Genomic DNA, 18,850 nt, shown 5'->3' on the forward strand with positions numbered 1-18,850 from the left:
TACATGTTATAAAAATTCAATTTACATAAATTCTCTAGTTCAGAAAGTACAGCTCAAAGTATACTAGAAAGGCTGATGGTACATTCCACTGAAATTATATTACCATTATTAGGCTGTGTTGCTGTCTAAATTTTCAATTCTACCTCGGCAAGAAAAATATTACATTAGGAGTGCATTACCAGACTCATTTAAAAAATGAACTGCATGTGGAAGTTCATTTTCATCCAAATGCAACTGGTTTTCCTCTACGATTTCCAACATCCTTTTGCGGCTGACTACAGGGAATGCAGCGGGGACATTCTTTCGTTCAATAAGTATTCTCTTCTCAAGTTCAAGGTAACTGTCTGGAATAAGCTGTCCCAGAACTGGCTGGTCTCTGATCTGTACAAAAAATAGGTAATGGATTAAAATAAACTACTCTACTTGTAGAAATGATCATGTATGTCTGATTCCTAAGTATTGCAAAGCTTACATGTTTATTTTGAAACTAAAAACATGCAAAACGATTGCAGAGGTATAAGCAGCATTTATGATACAAACCTAAGGATTGAAGTTTTACAAAATGTAGCAGTTAAGCTAATACGTTATAATATTTCCAGTAATTCTCCCTTCTAGCTATACTAAAATCAGCATTTGTTGGTGAAATGTGGCACTTCTAAATGTTTATTTGATAATAATCTGCGTTAGAAGCTTTTTGCTGCAAAAAAGAAACAGAAATTAAAAAAAAATAGCTGTCCATTTGAAATATCCTATGAAATTGTACATGAAAGTTTTAAAGAATATAAAAGCTGTGCACTGTAAAGTTATAATGCACCAGATTTTAACTAAGAAATGAACATGAACTTCTGGAATCATCCATATGGTACCCCTTTCTTATGCTCTATAGAAAATGCAGAACTTCCCAGATCTCTGAACACCTGTGACTGAGGTATTGTAAACCATGCAAGATTTGTGGGTCGCCAAACCAACTGGAATCCCACAATTGGGGGGGCACTGCATTGTTAGAATGCATATTCATTCACCTGCAAAGTGAAAGGCTGAGGCTACATAGATGCTTAAAGTGACCATGTCAGGAGGTTAAAAAAAAAAAAAAAGTCAAAAAGCAGTAACCTGAGAAGAAAGCAGCAGTAAATTTTCCATGGCCTGTTTGCTAAAATTTCCATCTGTAGCAGAGCTCCGGCACAAATTCAGTTTTACTCCTCTGCCTGGTTGAAAACGTGTTCCTAACCCGCTGACCATAAGTGACAGCAGGACACTGTAGTGATGAAGCACAATGGAAATTCAGCAATCACCATTGTTTCTCTGGATGGAATCCTAGACTAGTGCTCAGACAGGCTGCCCTAGGAGACCCTACTGCAGCATGGGTCTCGGTGCTCATTTAATCCATTCCCTGTCTTCAATGTAATCGAAAAGAGTCAAATGCTGTTAGTGCACTTGAAGTATCATCTTTAAAGTAATATTGGACATATGATGTAGGGGTAGGCCAGAAAAACCACAGTGGCGAGCACAAGATGTTCTTCTCCACACCCCCAGAAGTGAGGGAAGGGAATGTTACAGAGCTCTGTTACATAGTGACTTTTCAACCAACAGGCGACAAGACAGTATAATGCCAGTGTAATTTTGTTAACCTTCTAACAGGGCCAGTTTAGATCCATTCAAAAAAAAAAAGAAAAGAAAATCTAGGCAACAGATGTTTTCAAATGCAAGGACATCTGACCAATTTACCATAAATTTTAAAACATGCCTGCAAATTAAACTATAATCAAATGTTTTAAAGATTAATGTCAATGCATTTCTGAGATTTACACAGCCCTACCTAGGCATCAGAATCAAGAGTCTTCTTCCTGCAAGTCCTAACTCATATACATCAAAGCCTCACACTGAGACACACTGCTTTTGCCATCCTGCTGATAGAGCCTGGTGTCAGTCCACCAGCATTTCCTCCATCAGCCTTGTACAGACCAAACTCTTCCCTGGCTGCATAGCCTCTTACCCTCCACACACCATTTTGTAGCTCCATGAATATGAGGTAGTTGTTCCATTGCTTGTAGTACACAGGCATGTCAAGCAGAAATGCTGGAGAATTACTCACAGTAAGGCTTGATCAGCAGGGTGGCAGAAGCAAGAAGCATGTCTCTGAGTGAGGCTTGAAATACATTCGACCTAGGACTGCAGGTGATGCACTTATACTAGATGTGGTTCCTGTGATCTATTTGGCAGAATTGGGGATATACCCCTCTAAGCAACTAAAGTGTTTTTGGCAAAAAGACTGGCTAAAGGATTACTGTGCTGTGAGTAAGTCTGGATTTGCAGGAAGAAGACTCTTGATTCTGATTCCATTGTGAATACAGGATAAAGATTGTGGTATTAGAGTCTGACTCTTTGGGTGTGCATGAGGATAAAAGAGCTCTCATTCTTGTGTTGAATAATGTTAAACATTTATCCAGATGTTGATATGACTATGCTGGCAGCTCCAAACAGAACCTTTTATATCTTTTACTGTTAGACAATTAAGCAATAATGCTAGGTTAACTCCCTGGTCCCAGCCTATGACTGGACACTGCATGAGAAGCAGCAGCTTACACCTCTGTTCACACTGCTCTCCAGACATTAAAGCATGTTACTGGTCAACGCTTTTCCTTGCATCAAACCTAAGTGGCTCCTAGTGTTGCCCCTGATGCTGCCAGTCCGAGTGCTGGTTTACACTCGAATTACAAAGGCTGACGGCCGAGCCAGATTCAAATACTCTTACTAGCTGTATTTAATAATAAATTACTGCTTTTTAATGAACACATACAGGGGATATAAAAAGTCTACAGACCCCTATTAAAATGTCAGGCTTCTGTGATGTAGAAAAAAAAAATGAGACAAAGATAGATAATTTCAGAAATTTTTCACCATTTAATGTGACCTATAAACTGTACAACTCAATTGAAAAACAAACTGAAATCTTTTAGGTGGGGGGAGGTAAAAATAAAAAAATGCGGTTGCATAGGTGATAATTCAGCTGTTCTAGTAGGTCTTTCCTGACATTTGTGGTCACATCCTACAGCAAATCCCATGGTCCACAGAAAGCTTCCAAAGCATCAGAGGGATCATTGTTTAAATGTATCAGTCAGGAGAAGGGTACAAAATAATTTCCAAGGCATTAGATATACCATGGAACACAGTGAAGACAGTCATCATCAAGTGGAGAAAATATGGCACAACAGTGACATTACCAAAAACATTAGCAAGAACTGGAAGTCCCTGAGGACAAGACGAGAAGAAAACTGGTCAGGGAGGCTGTCAAGAGGCCAACAGCAACATTAAAGTAGCTGCAGGAATACCTGGTAATTACTGGCTGTGTGGTACATGTGACAACAATCTCCCGTATTCTTCATATGTCTGGGCTATGGGGTAGAGTGGGAAGACGGAAGCCTTTTCTTACGAAGAAAAACATCCAAGCCCAGGTAAATGTTGCAAAAACGTATCTGAAGTCTCCCAAAAGCATGTGGGAAAATGTGTTAAGGTCTGATTAAACCAAGGTTGAATTTTTTGGCCATAATTCCAAAAGATATGTTTGGCGCAAAAACAACACTGCACATCAAAAGAACACCATACCCACAGTGAAGCATGCTGGTGGCAGCATCATGCTTTGAGGCAGTTTTTCATCAGCTGGAACAGGGGCTTAGTCAAGGTAGAGGGAATTATAAACAGTTTCAAATACCAGTCATTATTGGCACAAAACCTTCAGGCTTCTGCTGGAAATCTGATCGTGAAGAGGAACTTCATCTTTCAGCATGACAATGACCCAAAGAATACATGCAAATCAACAAAGGAATGACTTTACCAGAAGATTAAAGTTGTAGAATGGCCCAGCCAGAGCCCAGAACTGAATCCTATTGAAAATCTGTTGGGCGGTCTGAAGAGGGCTGTGCACAGGGGATGCCCTCACAATCTGCCAGATTTGGAGTGTTTCTGCAAAGAAAAGTGGGCAAATATTGCCAAGTCAAGATGTGCCATGCTGATAAGACTCATACCCAAAAAGACTGAGTGGTGTAATAAAATCAAAAGGTGCTTCAACAAAGTATTAGTTTAAGGGTGTGCACACTTATGCAACCATATTATTTTATTTTGTTATTTTTACTTCCCTCCACCTAAGTTTTCAGTTCGTTGGTCAACTGAGCTGTACAGTTTATAGGTCACATTAAAAGGTGGAAAAAGTTCTGAAATTATTTATCTTTGTCTCATTTTTTTACATCACAGAAACCTGACATTTAAACAGGGGTGTGTAGACTTTTTATATCCACTGTAGCTGTATTAGTTGGTGTTTTATAACTGCCTAGAATTGAACTTTAATAATGAAATTCTAAAGACATTACTTTGAAGTTTAAACATTCTTTGATGATGGACTTCCTAAGCTTCACCAAAGCATCTGAATCTTCAGTAGCATCCACAAAGTGATAATCTTGCACAGAGGGAAGCTCCCGTTGGTTACATAGTTCCACTTTTATTTTGTTTATGCAGGCTTTTCGCTGTTTCTCATCTGAAACATCTAGGTGTGTTCCCACAAGAATAACAGGAGAAGATGAAGCACGAGCCTGAAAGGAGTTATAAAAAAAAAATGTTTAAAAACATGACAAACACCCACATATAACTAAACATGTTAGAACATTAATGGCTGACTATGCAGCAAAGTATATGTAAACCCTAAAAAAGATGTGTCTCTGGTAAAATAAAACCAAAAATGTCAAACCCAATCAGAATTTTTAACGTTTAGGTGCCACATCCCTACACTGAAGCTACAGTCAGGTCCATAAATATTAGGAAATCGACACAATTCTAATCTTTTTGGCTCTATACACCACCACAATGGATTTGAAATGAAACAAACAAGATGTGCTTTAACTGCAGACTTTCAGCTTTAATTTGAGGGTATTTACATCCAAATCAAGTGAATGGTGTAGGAATTACAACATTTTGTATATGTGCCTCCCACTTTTTAAGAAACCAAAAGTAATGGGACAATTGGCTGCTAAGCTGTTTCATGGCCAGATGTGTGTTATTCCCTCATTATCCCATTTACAAGGAGCAGATAAAAGGTCCAGAGTTCATTTCAAGTGTGCTATTTGCATTTGGAATCTGTTGCTGTCAACTCTCAATATGAGATCCAAAGAGCTGTCACTATCAGTGAAGCAAGCCATCATTAGGCTGCAAAAACAAAACAAGCCCATCAGAGAGATAGCAAAAACATTAGGTGTGGCCAAATCAACTGTTTGGAACATCCTTAAAAAGAAAGAATGCACCGGTGAGCTCAGCAACACCAAAAGATGACCGAAGAATTCTTTCCCTGGTGAAGAAAACACTCTTCACAACAGATGGCCAGATCAAGAACACTCTCCAGGAGGTAGGTGTATGTGTGTCAAAGTCAACAATCAAGAGAAGACTTCACCAGAGTGAATACAGAGGGTTCACCACAAGATGTAAACCATTGGTGAGCCTCAAAAACAAGAAGGCCAGATTAGAGTTTGCCAAACAACATCTAAAAAAGCCTTCACAGTTCTGGAACAACATCCTATGGACAGATGAGACCAAGATCAACTTGTACCAGAGTGATGGGAAGAGAAGAGTATGGAGAAGGAAAGGAACTGCTCATGATCCAAAGCATACCACCTCATCAGAGCAGCATGGTGATGGTAGTGTCATGGCGTGGGCATGTATGGCTGCCAATGGAACTGGTTCTCTTGTATTTATTGATGATGTGACTGCTGACAAAAGCAGCAGGATGAATTCTGAAGTGTTTCGGGCAATATTATCTGCTCATATTCAGCAAAATGCTTCAGAACTCATTGGACGGCACTTCACAGTGCAGATGGAAAATTACCCAAAGCATACTGCAAATGCAACCAAAGAGTTTTTTAAGGGAAAGCAGTGGAATGTTATGCAATGGGCAAGTCAATCACCTGACCTGAATCCGATTGAGCATGCATTTCACTTGCTGAAGACAAAACTGAAGGGAAAATGCCCCAAGAACAAGCAGGAACTGAAGACAGTTGCAGTAGAGGCCTGGCAGAGCATCACCAGGGATGAAACCCAGCGTCTGGTGATGTCTATGCGTTCCAGACTTCAGGCTGTAATTGACTGCAAAAGATTTGCAACCAAGTATTAATGTTTGATTGACCAAGTTTGAGGGATGATTGTTAATCTGTCCCATTACTTTTGGTCCCTTAAAAAGTGGGAGGCACATATACAAACTGTTGTAATTGCTACACCGTTCACCTGATTTCGATGTAAATACCCTCAAATTAAAGCTGAAAGTCTGCAGTTAAAGCACATCTTGTTTGTTTCATTTCAAATCCATTGTGGTGGTGTATAGAGCCAAAAAGATTAGAATTGTGTCGATGTCCCAATATTTATGGACCTGACTGTATCATCGAAACTACACTATGGTATTGGCATGGGACTTTTAAGGCACAGCATTCATTAGTTTGTTTATATTTGTTTTAAAAAAAACTCTCTCTCTCTCTCTCTATATATATATATATATATATATATATATATATATATATATATATATATATATATATATATATATATATATATATATATATATATATATATATATATATATATATATATATATATATATATATATATATATATCTCAATCATGTTACACAACAAGAGTACATCATAGTAACATATCAAAAATTATAAAAAAAAAAAGTCAACATTAGTATTACAATATGTTCACATGTACAGTAGTCTTTACAGCTCAAGGTGTAAAATGCATTTTTTTTTACAAAGTTGTCATTTTAACAAAGTGATTGTAAACCGCTGGACGTTTTTTTTTTTTTTACCTGCAAGGTAAAGCCATAATGTGCTAGTATGCATCTCATACTAGCACATTATGTGACACTTGCCTGAAAACGAAGCATTCCAGTGATGCGGTCATCGCTGGAGGCCGCTTTCATCTTCATCAATAGGTTTTTATTGTTTTGTGATCAATCAGAGGAAAGCGATGTATACATTGTACGTCATGTTACAAGGTAGTGTGTACACTTTAAAACACAGGAAAATGCCTTGAGTGTAGATCTAACAGAACGTTTCTTATATAAAACGTATATGTCATGGCTAGAAATATGGTTACTAGGAGATTGTGGTTTCTACTCCCCCAAGAACCCCCAATGGGACCTCTTTTGTTACTCGGGGGGAGAGCCAGATCAGGTGCTTCTTGTATACCATATATATTTAATCATTACCAGGTTGCTTAAAACTAACTTATTGCTATATCATGACAAAACTTAAAGGTACATTTTACTACTTTATAAGAATTTCACAGCTCCAGACCACTGTTCCCACGGTAACCACGCTTTCTCCTCTTTATCTAGACTACCTCCGCTGGACGCCATTGCTAATTCATATCTGTAATGAAGGTTTACAAAATCAAATGTGTGTTGGACTGAAGGAACCTGATCCGTTTTCCACAATCTTGTAGCTAGCAAGATTTGTGTTTTTACATGTCGGATGGGCTGTGGTACGGAGGCTATATTAAGATTCAAAATCGCCAAGTCATGGCATGTCACCCTTAGACGAGTTACATCTCCAGCATTTGTCAGGGAGATTTGCACTGAACAGTGTGAGTTTTAAAGGGGTTAAGTACCACCTGAGGGACAATTTTTGGGCAAGTTCCCAAAAAAATGAGCATTTAGTTGTTTTATATCTTGACTGTAGGGCACGTTGCCGTTGATGTTCAGTGCATGTTTGTCCAGGATCATTTTCCCAGTAAATGTGGGGGGATGACTTTGTGAATCTGAGTTTTTTTGGTGTAGAATGTTGTAGAATAGATATCCCTTTAGTTTTGGGGGATGGCCTCGTTAAAAATTCCAATGCTTTTGGAGGTATTGTGTATTGAGGAAGACGTAGTACTTCCAGACAGTGCTTAACACGAATTTAGGTGAATAGGTCCATGTGGGGTAGCGTAAATTTGTGTTGTAGAAGGGGGCAGGGTTTCGGACAAGAGCCCTGAAGTCTTGGATGGATTTGATTCCCTGCTGTGACCAATGGGACAGATTTTCATAGAAGGGGATAATGCCGTCGGGATTTGTGATCCTAGGGGGGTGCTCATCAGCCACCACATCAAATTTGGATGCAGTAGCGATAAACTTTCTATTTTGCCCCACAGCTTACTTGGACATGGAAGGAACCATTCGGTTAGCTGGTCTAGTGCAGAAGTTAAGTGATAATCCTCAAAGTCAAGGGACCCTGAACCTCCCACTGATTTGTGTTTCATGAGTGTTGCATGTGTGCTTCGAGGTTTGGACCCTTTCCAAATAATCTGTTGAGTAAGTTTTGGAGGGATTTGAAAAAGTACCTAGGTATGAGAAAGGGAAGAGTGCTGAATAAGTAAAGAATTTGCGGCAGGTGGAGCATTTTGAATGCCGCAAGTCTGCCAGACCAGGATAATTCTTGATTTGTTATGGTTTGGGTCTCTATTCGCAGTTTGGTAAGGAATGGTTTAAAGTTAGCCCAAAAGAGATGTTTAACCGATCTTGTAAGATGTACCCTAAGATAGGATATAGTTTTGTCAGGCCAGGCAAAGGGATATTGGACCTGTAGTAGGTTTTTAGTTGTGGCGTTTAATTTAAGATCTAATATGTGTGATTTGGTCGTGTTGAGTCTATAATATGAGACTTTTCCCAACCAATCTAGTGTTTTTTGAACTTCTGCTAGGGAACGGGTTGGGTCAGTGAGAATCAGGATCACGTCGTCCGCAAAGAGACTGATGTTATGGGGGGTTTTGCCTATCGTTAGGCCCGTGATTAAGGGGTTTGAACGCACATGTTCCGCCAGAGGTTCCATCATCAGGTTGAATATTATTGGTGATAGAGGGCACCCTTAGCGGGTGCCATTCGTTGTGTTGAACGGTTGAGATAGCATGTCTGCTGAGTAAACTTGTGCTGACGGTGTGGAGTAAAGTGCCATAATGGCCCTGTATATGTGATCTTTAAAACCAAATTTCTATAATACCTTTTGGAGGTAGTTCCAATGTACCCTATCGAATGCCTTCTCTGCGTCTAAGGAAAGCAGCAGAGAAGGCATTCCACTGGATTCAGCATGGTGTATTAAGTTGATCATACGTCTTGAAGCGTCAGGTGCTTGTCTCTCTTTAGTGAACCCTGATTGGTCCGTGTGGATAAGATCTGGCATAACTTCCAGCAAACGCCTGGCAATGGAGTTGGCACAGATTTTTAAATCTAGGTTCAGCAGGGATATGGGGCGAAAGTTTTGGGGAGAGGTCGGTTCCTTCCCTGCCTTCAGGAGTGTGATAAGTGCATTTAAAGTATTATTAAAAGAATAAAGGGTACCGCGCTTAGGATGAATGTAAAGGTTGCAGCCTCACCTAAAGAGCTCCCATAAAAAAACTCTTAAAGAATAGAAAATTAACAGAAATGGGGTAAATGGCGCTGTGTCCTGAAAGATGATCCATCAGGTCACTCATTAGATGGCTATGGAAATTCCCGCATAACTTGGATCACAGTGGTATGGTTAACCACCTACATCCTACATGTGTGGGTAAATAAATGTAAGGATCCACCTTATGAGTACAGGCCTCTACATGTAATACAAGAGGATGAGTCTGCAACGGTGGTCTTCTTTACACCACTATAAAATTTTTTTTTAAATTATTGAATATATTTGACCAGTGACAGTAGTAAGTACAACCTTGTATTGTTCCAAAATGTTATAACATAAATCCAGAGTTAATCATAAGTGAAACTCTATGTGTATGCAGGTGACCTTAATAATGTGAATTGTCCAAACACCAACAGGTGATAAAAAACATATAAGTGCTCCAATATATAAATGGAGTGTAACAAAAGAATTTTTTCAAAAAAATGCAAAAAATTCACATTATTAAGGTCACCTGTATACACATAGAGTTTCACTTATGATTAAGCCCCGGTTCAAACAGGGGCGACTTGTCAGGCGTCTTAGCTGCCTCACAAGTCGCGTCCCGTTCTGTACTACGGAACCGTTCTAATAGGAGGGACACAAGTCGCTCCGACTTAGAAAAAGGTTCCTGCACTATTTTTGGGGCGACTTCAGGCGACTTGCATTGACTTCTATACAGAAGTCGTTTTGCAAGTCGCCGCTGAAGTCGTGTGCAGGTCACCTCTGTAAGTTGGCCTGCAAGTTGTGTTGCCCCTGTGTGAACCGGCAGTCACTCTGGATTTATGTTATAACATTTTGGATCAATACGAGGTTGTACTCACTACTGTCACTGGTCAAATATATTCAATAATTTTTTACAATTTATTTTTTATAGTGGTGTAAAGAAGACCACCATTGCAGACTCATCCTCTTGTGTTACAGGCAGAGGCCTGTCCTCATACAGGTGGATCCTTACATTTATTTACCCCCACATGTAGGGTGTAGGTGGTTAACCATACCACTGTGATTCAAGTTATGCAAGGAATTTCCATAGCCATCTAATGAGTGACCTGATAGATCATCTTTCAGGACACAGGTAGCGCCATTTACCCCATTTCTGTCAATTTTCTAACAAGTGCATTTAATGATTCCTTCGCGAACCTAGAAGAGGCATTCCTGTTGAAAAGTTGTGATAAGTGTGGGGTTAATTTTTTTATAGTACTCTCCAGTCAATCCGTCAGGACCTGGTGCTTTCCCTGAGGGTAGAGAATTTATCGTTGAGAGGATTTCTAGGTCTGTAAAGGGTTCATTTAAATAGTGTAGTTGTGCTTCTGTTGGTGTAGGGAGTGTAATCTGTTGTAGAAATGCATGGATGTTGTCGCTTGAGGGATGAAATGTGGAAGGGTCTTGTTGGATAATATAAAGATCACTGTAATAGTCACTAAAAGCATTCGCTATGTCCTGCGGGTTAGACAGGTTTTCTTTAGTGTGAGGGTGGAATAAATTACTTATTTTGGATTTGGTCCTTTTCCCTTTGAGGCGTTGTGCCAGTTTTTTTCCAGCCTTGTTTGATGTGGAGTAAGAGGTAGCTTTAACCTTACGATGTACGTGCTCAAAGGAATAGAGGAGAAGTGATCTTAATTTCTGTCTCAGTGTCATTAGCTGGGTCGTCTGTGTCGGGTGCGGGTCAGTTTTGTGTTGGGCCTCAATACTAGCGATTTGTGAAGTAAGGTCATTAATATGCTGTTTCCTCATCTTCTTACATATGGAGCTTAGTTTCATTATGGTACCTCCAAGAATGGCTTTGTGCACGTTCCACACCCTGCCGGGGTCATCCACTACGCTTTCCTCTTCACCTGTCTTGCTTACGGGTTTGTGGACTCTGGCTCTGTGACTGGCCGGAGCAGCAATGACGTCACTTTCGGTCATCCGCACAGGGGCCGCCGTTCACGGCACAGGGCTCTAAAGGAACCGCACGGGCACCCGTTTCTTCAGAGTGCATGTGCCAGTGATGTCATTGGCTGCATGTACACTAAATATTTCCTAACGGTGCACATTTAGGAGATATTTACACTACCCATAGGTAAGCCTCATTATAGGTCAAATTTAATGTTGGAAGTTTACTGCCACTTTAAATCTCACACACAGCATATGCTTACTAAAAATTACACCCAAAATACACATTCTGCTTCTACTTCCAAGTATGAGGATACCACATGTGTGAGACTCTTTCACAGCCTAGACACATAGAGGTGCTCAAAATCTAAAGAGCACCTCTAGGCGTTCTAGGAGCATAAATTATGCATTTAATTTCCTGACTACTTATCACATTTTTGGAGGCCTTGGAGCACCAGGATAGTGGAAACACAGAGAATGACCACATTTTGGAAAGAAAACATCCCAAAGTATTTTCCAAGAGCCACAGTGAGTTTTTGGAAATAAAATTTTTTTGCCACAGGTTTTTGGAAAAATGTGGAAAAAAATTATATATTTTTTTTTTAACTTAAAAATATTATTGTATTTCCCCTTAAAATATGGGAAAAAATCATGTGTGCATGTCATACGCCGATATAGGGTTGCCTTGGAAGGGAAGGAGGGAACGAGCGCCGCCGAAATAGCCAGAGCCGAATCTCCTGTGCACTCGGCTCGCAGTCACGGCCAGTCCCGCCCCCTGGACAGCTTATAGCGTTGACGTCCCAGCATTGGACGGGTGTTATGTCCATCATAGGAGCGGAACTGGGCGTGACTGCATGCCAAGCCGAGTACACAAGAGACCTGGCTCTGTCTATTCCGGCAATGGCAAGGCTGCAGATGGGCATGGATTAGCCTGCAATTATGGACAAGGCTGAAGATGGGCACTGATTAAGCTGCAATTATGGGCAAGGCTGCAGATGGACACTGATCAGGCTGCAATGATGGACAAGGCTGTAGATGGGCACGGATTAGCCTGCAATGATGGGCAAGACTGCAGATGGGCACTGATTAAGCTGCAATGATGGGCAAGTCTGCAGATGGGCACTGATTACGCTGCAATTATGGGCAAGGCTGCAGATGGACACTGATCAGGCTGCAATGATGGACAAGGCTGTAGATGGGCAGCTATCAGGCTGCAATGATGGGCAAGGCTGAAGATGGGCACTGATCAGGCTGCAATGATGGGCAAGTCTGCAGATGGGCACTGATCAGGCTGCAATGATGGGCAAGTCTGCAGATGGGCACTGATCAGGCTGCAATGATGGGCAAGGCTGTAGATGGGCACTGATGGGCAAGGCTGCAGATAGGCACTGATCAGGCTGCCATGATGGGCAAGGCTGCAGATAGGCACTGATCATGCTGCCATGATGGGCAAGGCTGTAGATGGGCACTGATCAGGCTGCAGTGATGGGCAAGGCTGCAGATGGGCACTGACCAGGCTGCAGTGATGGGCAAGGCTGCAGATGGGCACTGATCAGGCTGCAGTGATGGGCAAGGCTGCAGATGGGCACTGATCAGGCTTCAGTGATGGGCAAGGCTGCAGATGGGCACTGATCAGGCTACAATGATGGGCAAGGCTGCAATGATGGGCAATGGCGAGGCTGCAGATGGACAATGGCAAGGCTGCAGATGGGCAATGATCAGGCTGCAATGACGGGCAATGGCAAGACTGCAGATGAGCACTGACCCTTATTTTGCTTCAAAAATCTTTGTTTACATATTTTTTTTAATTTTTTTTAATTTTTTTTTTTTTTTTAAGTTTTTTTCCTGAAACTTCCCTCTTAAAATTAAGGTATGTGTTATACGCTGATAAATACAGTATTTCTAATAAACAGCATAGGCATACTTAGAATTACACCTCAAAACACATTCTTATATACTGAGTATAGTGAGTCCACATATGTGAGACTTTTTCACAGCCTAGACACACAGAGAGCACCAAGACAGTGGAAACGCTAATTCAAGTGACCACATTTTGAAAAAGAATTACCCCAATGTATTTTCTAAAAGGCATAGTGAGTTATTTGGAAAATGTGGAAAGGAAATTAAGATGCATTTTTTGACACAATATTGTCAATTAATAGGATCTAACACACAGCATGAACATACTTAGAATTACGTAGTAAAACACATTCTGCTACTCCTCCCGGGTATGGGGACACCACATGTGTAAGACCTTTTCCATGTTTGGATTATGTACACAACATAGCAACCTGTGTATCACAAAAATCAACCAACACTAAATAGAAAAGAATGTACTGTAATGGTTGCAGTGATCAGTGAATATAGCATAATGAATCTTCACCTACAGCCATCCCTGTTCCTAAAAGCCAAGAAGGCCTAACCTAATGGTACGTGCCAGGAAGTACAGAAGGTTGAACAAAGGGTAAACAAAAGAGTACCTGTGGTTCCATTAGTGCAAATGTCCACAGAGGATGGGTGGCACTAGTGTATCGCAGGAAAGTAGACAGTGGGACGTGCAGATGGGTCTGCACTGGTGCCAGGCAGAGACGTGGTCAGCAAACAGGCAACAGGCAGAAGCATGGTCCATAAACAGGTCTAGGTCAGTAAAGGGAGAAGCAGGCAGAGTCATGGTAAGCAAAAAGAAATGGTCCAGGCAGAAACATCAGGCTTAGGGCCTTGATCAGGTAAGACTGGATAAGGGGTAGAGGCTTCTTACCACCCAAAGCTTTTCACAGAATTGATCCAGAATTTATAAATCCTGGAGAAATGCAAAGGCTTTGTTTTCTCCATGTGGAAACACTACTCTGGAGCCCCTCACTTTGCATATATGAGACCAATGTTGTCTTCAATCCCACTACTACAGTGCCAGGGCAAAAGATTAGCCCAATTGGCAAGCAAAAAACATTGTCGATTAACAGACAAGGTCAGTTCAGGCAGAAGGCAGCGACATGGTCAATTAAAAGGCCAGGAGTTGGTTCAGGCAGCAGACAGAGGCATGGTCAGTATGCAGGCAAATGGCCAGTCCAGGCAACAAGCAGAAATGTGGTTGAGAAAACATGCAAACGTGGTTTAGTCACATGTGAATTATCTTCACCATACCTTCACTAATATTGTAGCAAGGGAAGCAGTTTCCTATACAGAGGCCAGGCTGGGATGGACAGTATGAACAATAGCATCGGGTGTCATGCCCAATTCTGTTACTGGCGCATACACAACATTTATTGAGGGTTTGCAGCCTGTTTGGGTAGGAGGGATGATGTTGGGAAAGAGTCTTTCATGCAGCCTGCTCACTGCATCAGAACAAATGTTTTCAGGTAAGGGCCGGCTTCCTGATACATACGAGATGTTACAATCTCCTCTTGATAGTGTAGGAAGGTGACAGATTTTTCTGTGGATGTGTGATGGATGATGTACAAGTTGTACAGGGCCAACTGGAAAAGCTATATGGATACTTATACGAAAGAAAGAAATTTAGGACTTAATGTGAGGCAAAAAGCCAGGAGGACAGCACAACATAATACTAATGATAGTCGCAATGGTAACATAATAAACACACCGGACTATTGGTTGCATATATCCGCAACATAATAATAATAATGTCTGGTAAACCATAATTAGGACCATATAGCCTGCATAATACCAGATTGCATACAGTATGATGTAGTAAAACGGAAACATAAATTCCATAATGTAGTACATAGTAACATGGCAGCATAATATAGTCACAGTGGTGAATTAGTAAAAACCCAGACGCATTGTTGCGTGTCTTCACAATAACGACATGATAAAAGTTGGTGGAGTCCAGAAACGCATAGTATGATTAGTGTATAAAAAAGGTTTGTTGATATGAAAGGCATCTAATAGCTCGATGCGTTTCGTGGCTAAATTGCCATTTTACATTATATCACATGTAAGCTTACTGCATTTTTGTCTTTTTTGTTTTCTTTGCGTGTTCCCACTTAGAATAGTTTTATAGGGAATAGTTGCAAGTTCTATAACAATATTCTGTTACTTATCTCACAAGTTCTCCCAGGTGTGTTGCCTATTTTTAATGTTTTTTTCTAATGTTATGCTGCATAGTTCTGCAAAATAGCATTAAGCACAGGATTTCTATATAGGATCTACGTAGCCATACTTAATCATTCTGTATAAGCGATACCAATTTCACTGTTTCCCCTTTGCACAGTCTCCAAGTAAATTACACTAAACATCCACTCAGTGCCTCGGTCTGGCAAGATCGCTCACTGATTTTCCACTTCTCTCCGACCACCTACCACACAGTGGTAAGCTTTGTGTATCATACCCAACACTCTCATATTACACTTGCACCTAGGGCTGCAACTAACGATTATTTTCATAAATGATTAGTTGGCCGATTATTGTTTCGTTTAATCGGTTAATAACCTTAAAAAAAGTGTGGTGTATAATTTAGTTAATATGTAAAGTTTAAAAAAAAGGCAATTTATTCTTAAATCTCTCTATGCAGAGGTAAATATAAACAACCGACTATATGGTTAGGGAGCAAAATATCTAATCCACTCTGAGAATAACAGAAGAGATATACTCTATATACTATTAGAGGAGAGATATACTGTATATACTGTTAAAGGGTTATGCCCTGTACACACGGTCGGATTTTCCGACGGAAAATGTGAGATAGGACCTTGTTGTCGGAAATTCCGACCGTGTGTGGGCTCCATCACACATTTTCCATCGGAATTTCCAACACACACAGTTTGAGAGCTTGCTATAAAATTTTTCAACAACAAAATCTGTTGTCGGAAATTCCGATTGTGTGTACACAAATCCGACACACAAAGTGCCACGCATGCTCAGAATAAATTAAGAGACAAAAGCTATTGGCTACTGCCCCGTTTATAGTCCCGGCGTACATGTTTTACGTCACCACGTTTAGAACGATCGGATTTTTCGACAACTTTGTGTGACCGTGTGTATGCAAGACAAGTTTGAGCCAACATCCGTCGGAAAAAATCCATGGATTTTGTCAGAATGTCCGATCAATGTTCGATCGTGTGTACGGGGCATAAGTCTGGTAAATTTCATCAAGCTCAAATTTTTTTATTTAAAAAAAAAAAAATAATGTCTTCCTTCAAAAAAATCCATGATCCGTGTGGCCAGCATAAGGCTCAGTACACACCTATACAGTTTGCTTTTGATCTTTTTCTGCAGTGCCTTTTGCTGTGCGTTTTGATTTTTGCGCATGTGATTTTGCTGCAATTTGCTTTTTTTGGCCAATATGTTGTTGGGCAGATTAAAAAACACAAATTGCTGCAAAAATGCATTACATGCTTTCCTGCAGCTTCTCCATTGAAGTATATTGAACCAAAAAATGCACCGTTTTGCATTAAAAAAAAAGTCTCTGATCTTTTCAAATGTGCAGCGGCTGAAAAAAGCATAGATATGAACATGTCCCATAGGAAACCATGTAAATAAACTGTAGTGCGTTTCTGTAAAAAGCACCAAAAAACACATAGATGTGAACCAGGTCTAAGACATTTAGTACCATAATGGGGTTAAAAAAACTAAAATTAGCCCTTTAGGCGCCTTTCACACGGACAACCGTTCTGCCGCAGTTAAAAGCATATATGTTCTGTGAAATTCAAGACTCCAGGCACTGCGATCAGCTGCATTTGTACAGTGCGATTACCTGCGGTTGCGTTTAGCTGCGGTAGTCAATTTTTTTTTTGGTCCCCTGAATCTACCCATGATGCATTTTGGTCCTCTGCATTTCAAACCATCTATTTACTGTCTCTTTGTTGACTGGCTGAGTGTGTGTTGGAGTTTTGCAGTGAGAAGAGTGTTCTGTGTATTGTGCTGAGATCGTTCAAGATGAATGCATATGTATGGGTAGTTTGATGGCAATGCTCATATTGCTGCTCATGAGAATGAAGAGGAGAAGAGAGATCAAGCAGAGTTACTGGGTGCACCCTTTAACCTCACAGCGTCTTTCTATCGGCTACTTTGCCCTCATGTTTGGTGAACTGAGAACTCACGGAGACAAGTTCTATAACTACACAAGGATGTCGGTGGCGAGTTTTGATGAATTGTTGGGACTTGTTCGAGGATGCCTCACCAGACACAGGACCAACATGAGACGATGCATTAGTGAGGAAGAACAGCTGTTACTTACTTTAAGGTAGGTTTTCCATATCTTGAACATATGCTTAAATTCATGCACATGCAGGTTTACCAATATTATTGACAATAGTGTGTGTGCATACAGGGGGTCCCCGGGTTACAAACAAGATAGGGACTGTAGGTTTGTTCTTAAGTTGAATCTGTTTGTAAGTCGGAACATGTACATTTTTTAAGTGTAGCTCCAGCTAAAAAAAATATTTTTAAACTTTTTGGATAGCATAGGGAAGGGTTAACACCCCTGTAATGTTTGTTTTGCTGTGTGTGCCCCTGTTCAGAAGATTTCACCTCACTTTCTGTCCCAATGACAATTGGATTTTGAAAATTTTGGGTTGTTGTGGAAACAAGCCTTGGTGGTAAAGCATCAGTGGAGGTACCTTTTCCCCATAATAACTCTTACAGGAATTAATTTCCCTTCCTAGGGGTAGATTTCCTCTCACTTCCTGTTGTCTCCCTCCGTTTGTAAGTAGGAGTCGTTTGTAAGTCGGATGTTTGTAACTAGGGGACCCCCTGTATATATATCTACTGTATATATATTTTATACTTTTTTATATTTTCTGAATTGTTCTCAATTTTGTATTGCAGATACCTTGCCACTGGAACGAGTTTTACCTCCCCTCATCATCAGTTCCTAATGGGAATTTCAACTGTGTCGACTATAGTACATGACACCTGTATTGCCATTTGGGAGGAGCTTAAGACCACAGTCATGCCGGAACCAACAGTCAGTCTGTGGGAAGAGATAGTGGAGGAATTTTCAGTCAGTCTGTGGGAAGAGATAGTGGAGGAATTTTGGGAGAAGACTAACTTCCCAAATTGTATCAGGGCATTAGAGGGGAAACATATAAGGCTCATCCAGCCACCAAACTCAGGTTCCCGCTATTTTAATTACAAAAAGTACTTCTCCATTGACCTGCTGGGACTGAGTGATGCAAACACGCGCTTCATAGCGGTGGACGTTGAAGCTTACGGGAGTTCTGGAGATTCGAGAATTGTTAGGAATTCCATGATGGGCCAGCGTTTGCAGTATGGAGAGTTTAATGTACCACAGTCAAGTCCTCTACCTGGTACTGCTGGACCAGACTGTCCCCTAGTAGTGCTAGGAGATGAGGCATTTGCCCTATCCACTCACCTCCTCAGGCCCTATACGAGGCATGGTCTTATTGCCAAGAAAAAATTATTAGACCCCCGCGCTTATGGTGAAAATGAAAAATGAGGAGCTGCAGCCTCTATCAATAAATTCACCCTAAGGGGAATTTATAAGAAATGTGAAAAAAAGGGGATAGGTATGGCGCTGCTCTTAATAAGAGGTGGCCTACAACCTCTAAATACTTGAGGG

The 18,850-nt window shown here is 40.7% G+C and overlaps 1 protein-coding gene across 4 annotated transcripts in view; it reads right to left on the reverse strand.

Moving 5' to 3' along the window:
- Positions 1–18,850, reverse strand: part of LRRK2 (leucine rich repeat kinase 2) — a 546,702-nt gene that overhangs the window by 162,709 nt on the left and 365,143 nt on the right. For all 4 annotated transcript variants that reach the window (XM_073619682.1, XM_073619683.1, XM_073619681.1 and 1 more), the window contains 2 exons: positions 4,365–4,583; positions 180–381 (listed from right to left, as the gene is read on the reverse strand). In XM_073619682.1, the coding sequence (XP_073475783.1) occupies positions 180–381; positions 4,365–4,583 (421 nt within the window). The remainder of the gene's footprint in view (positions 1–179; positions 382–4,364; positions 4,584–18,850) is intronic.

The sequence above is a fragment of the Aquarana catesbeiana genome, linkage group LG03, assembly GCF_042186555.1.
Source record: "Aquarana catesbeiana isolate 2022-GZ linkage group LG03, ASM4218655v1, whole genome shotgun sequence".
Classification (NCBI taxonomy): Eukaryota; Metazoa; Chordata; class Amphibia; order Anura; family Ranidae; genus Aquarana; species Aquarana catesbeiana.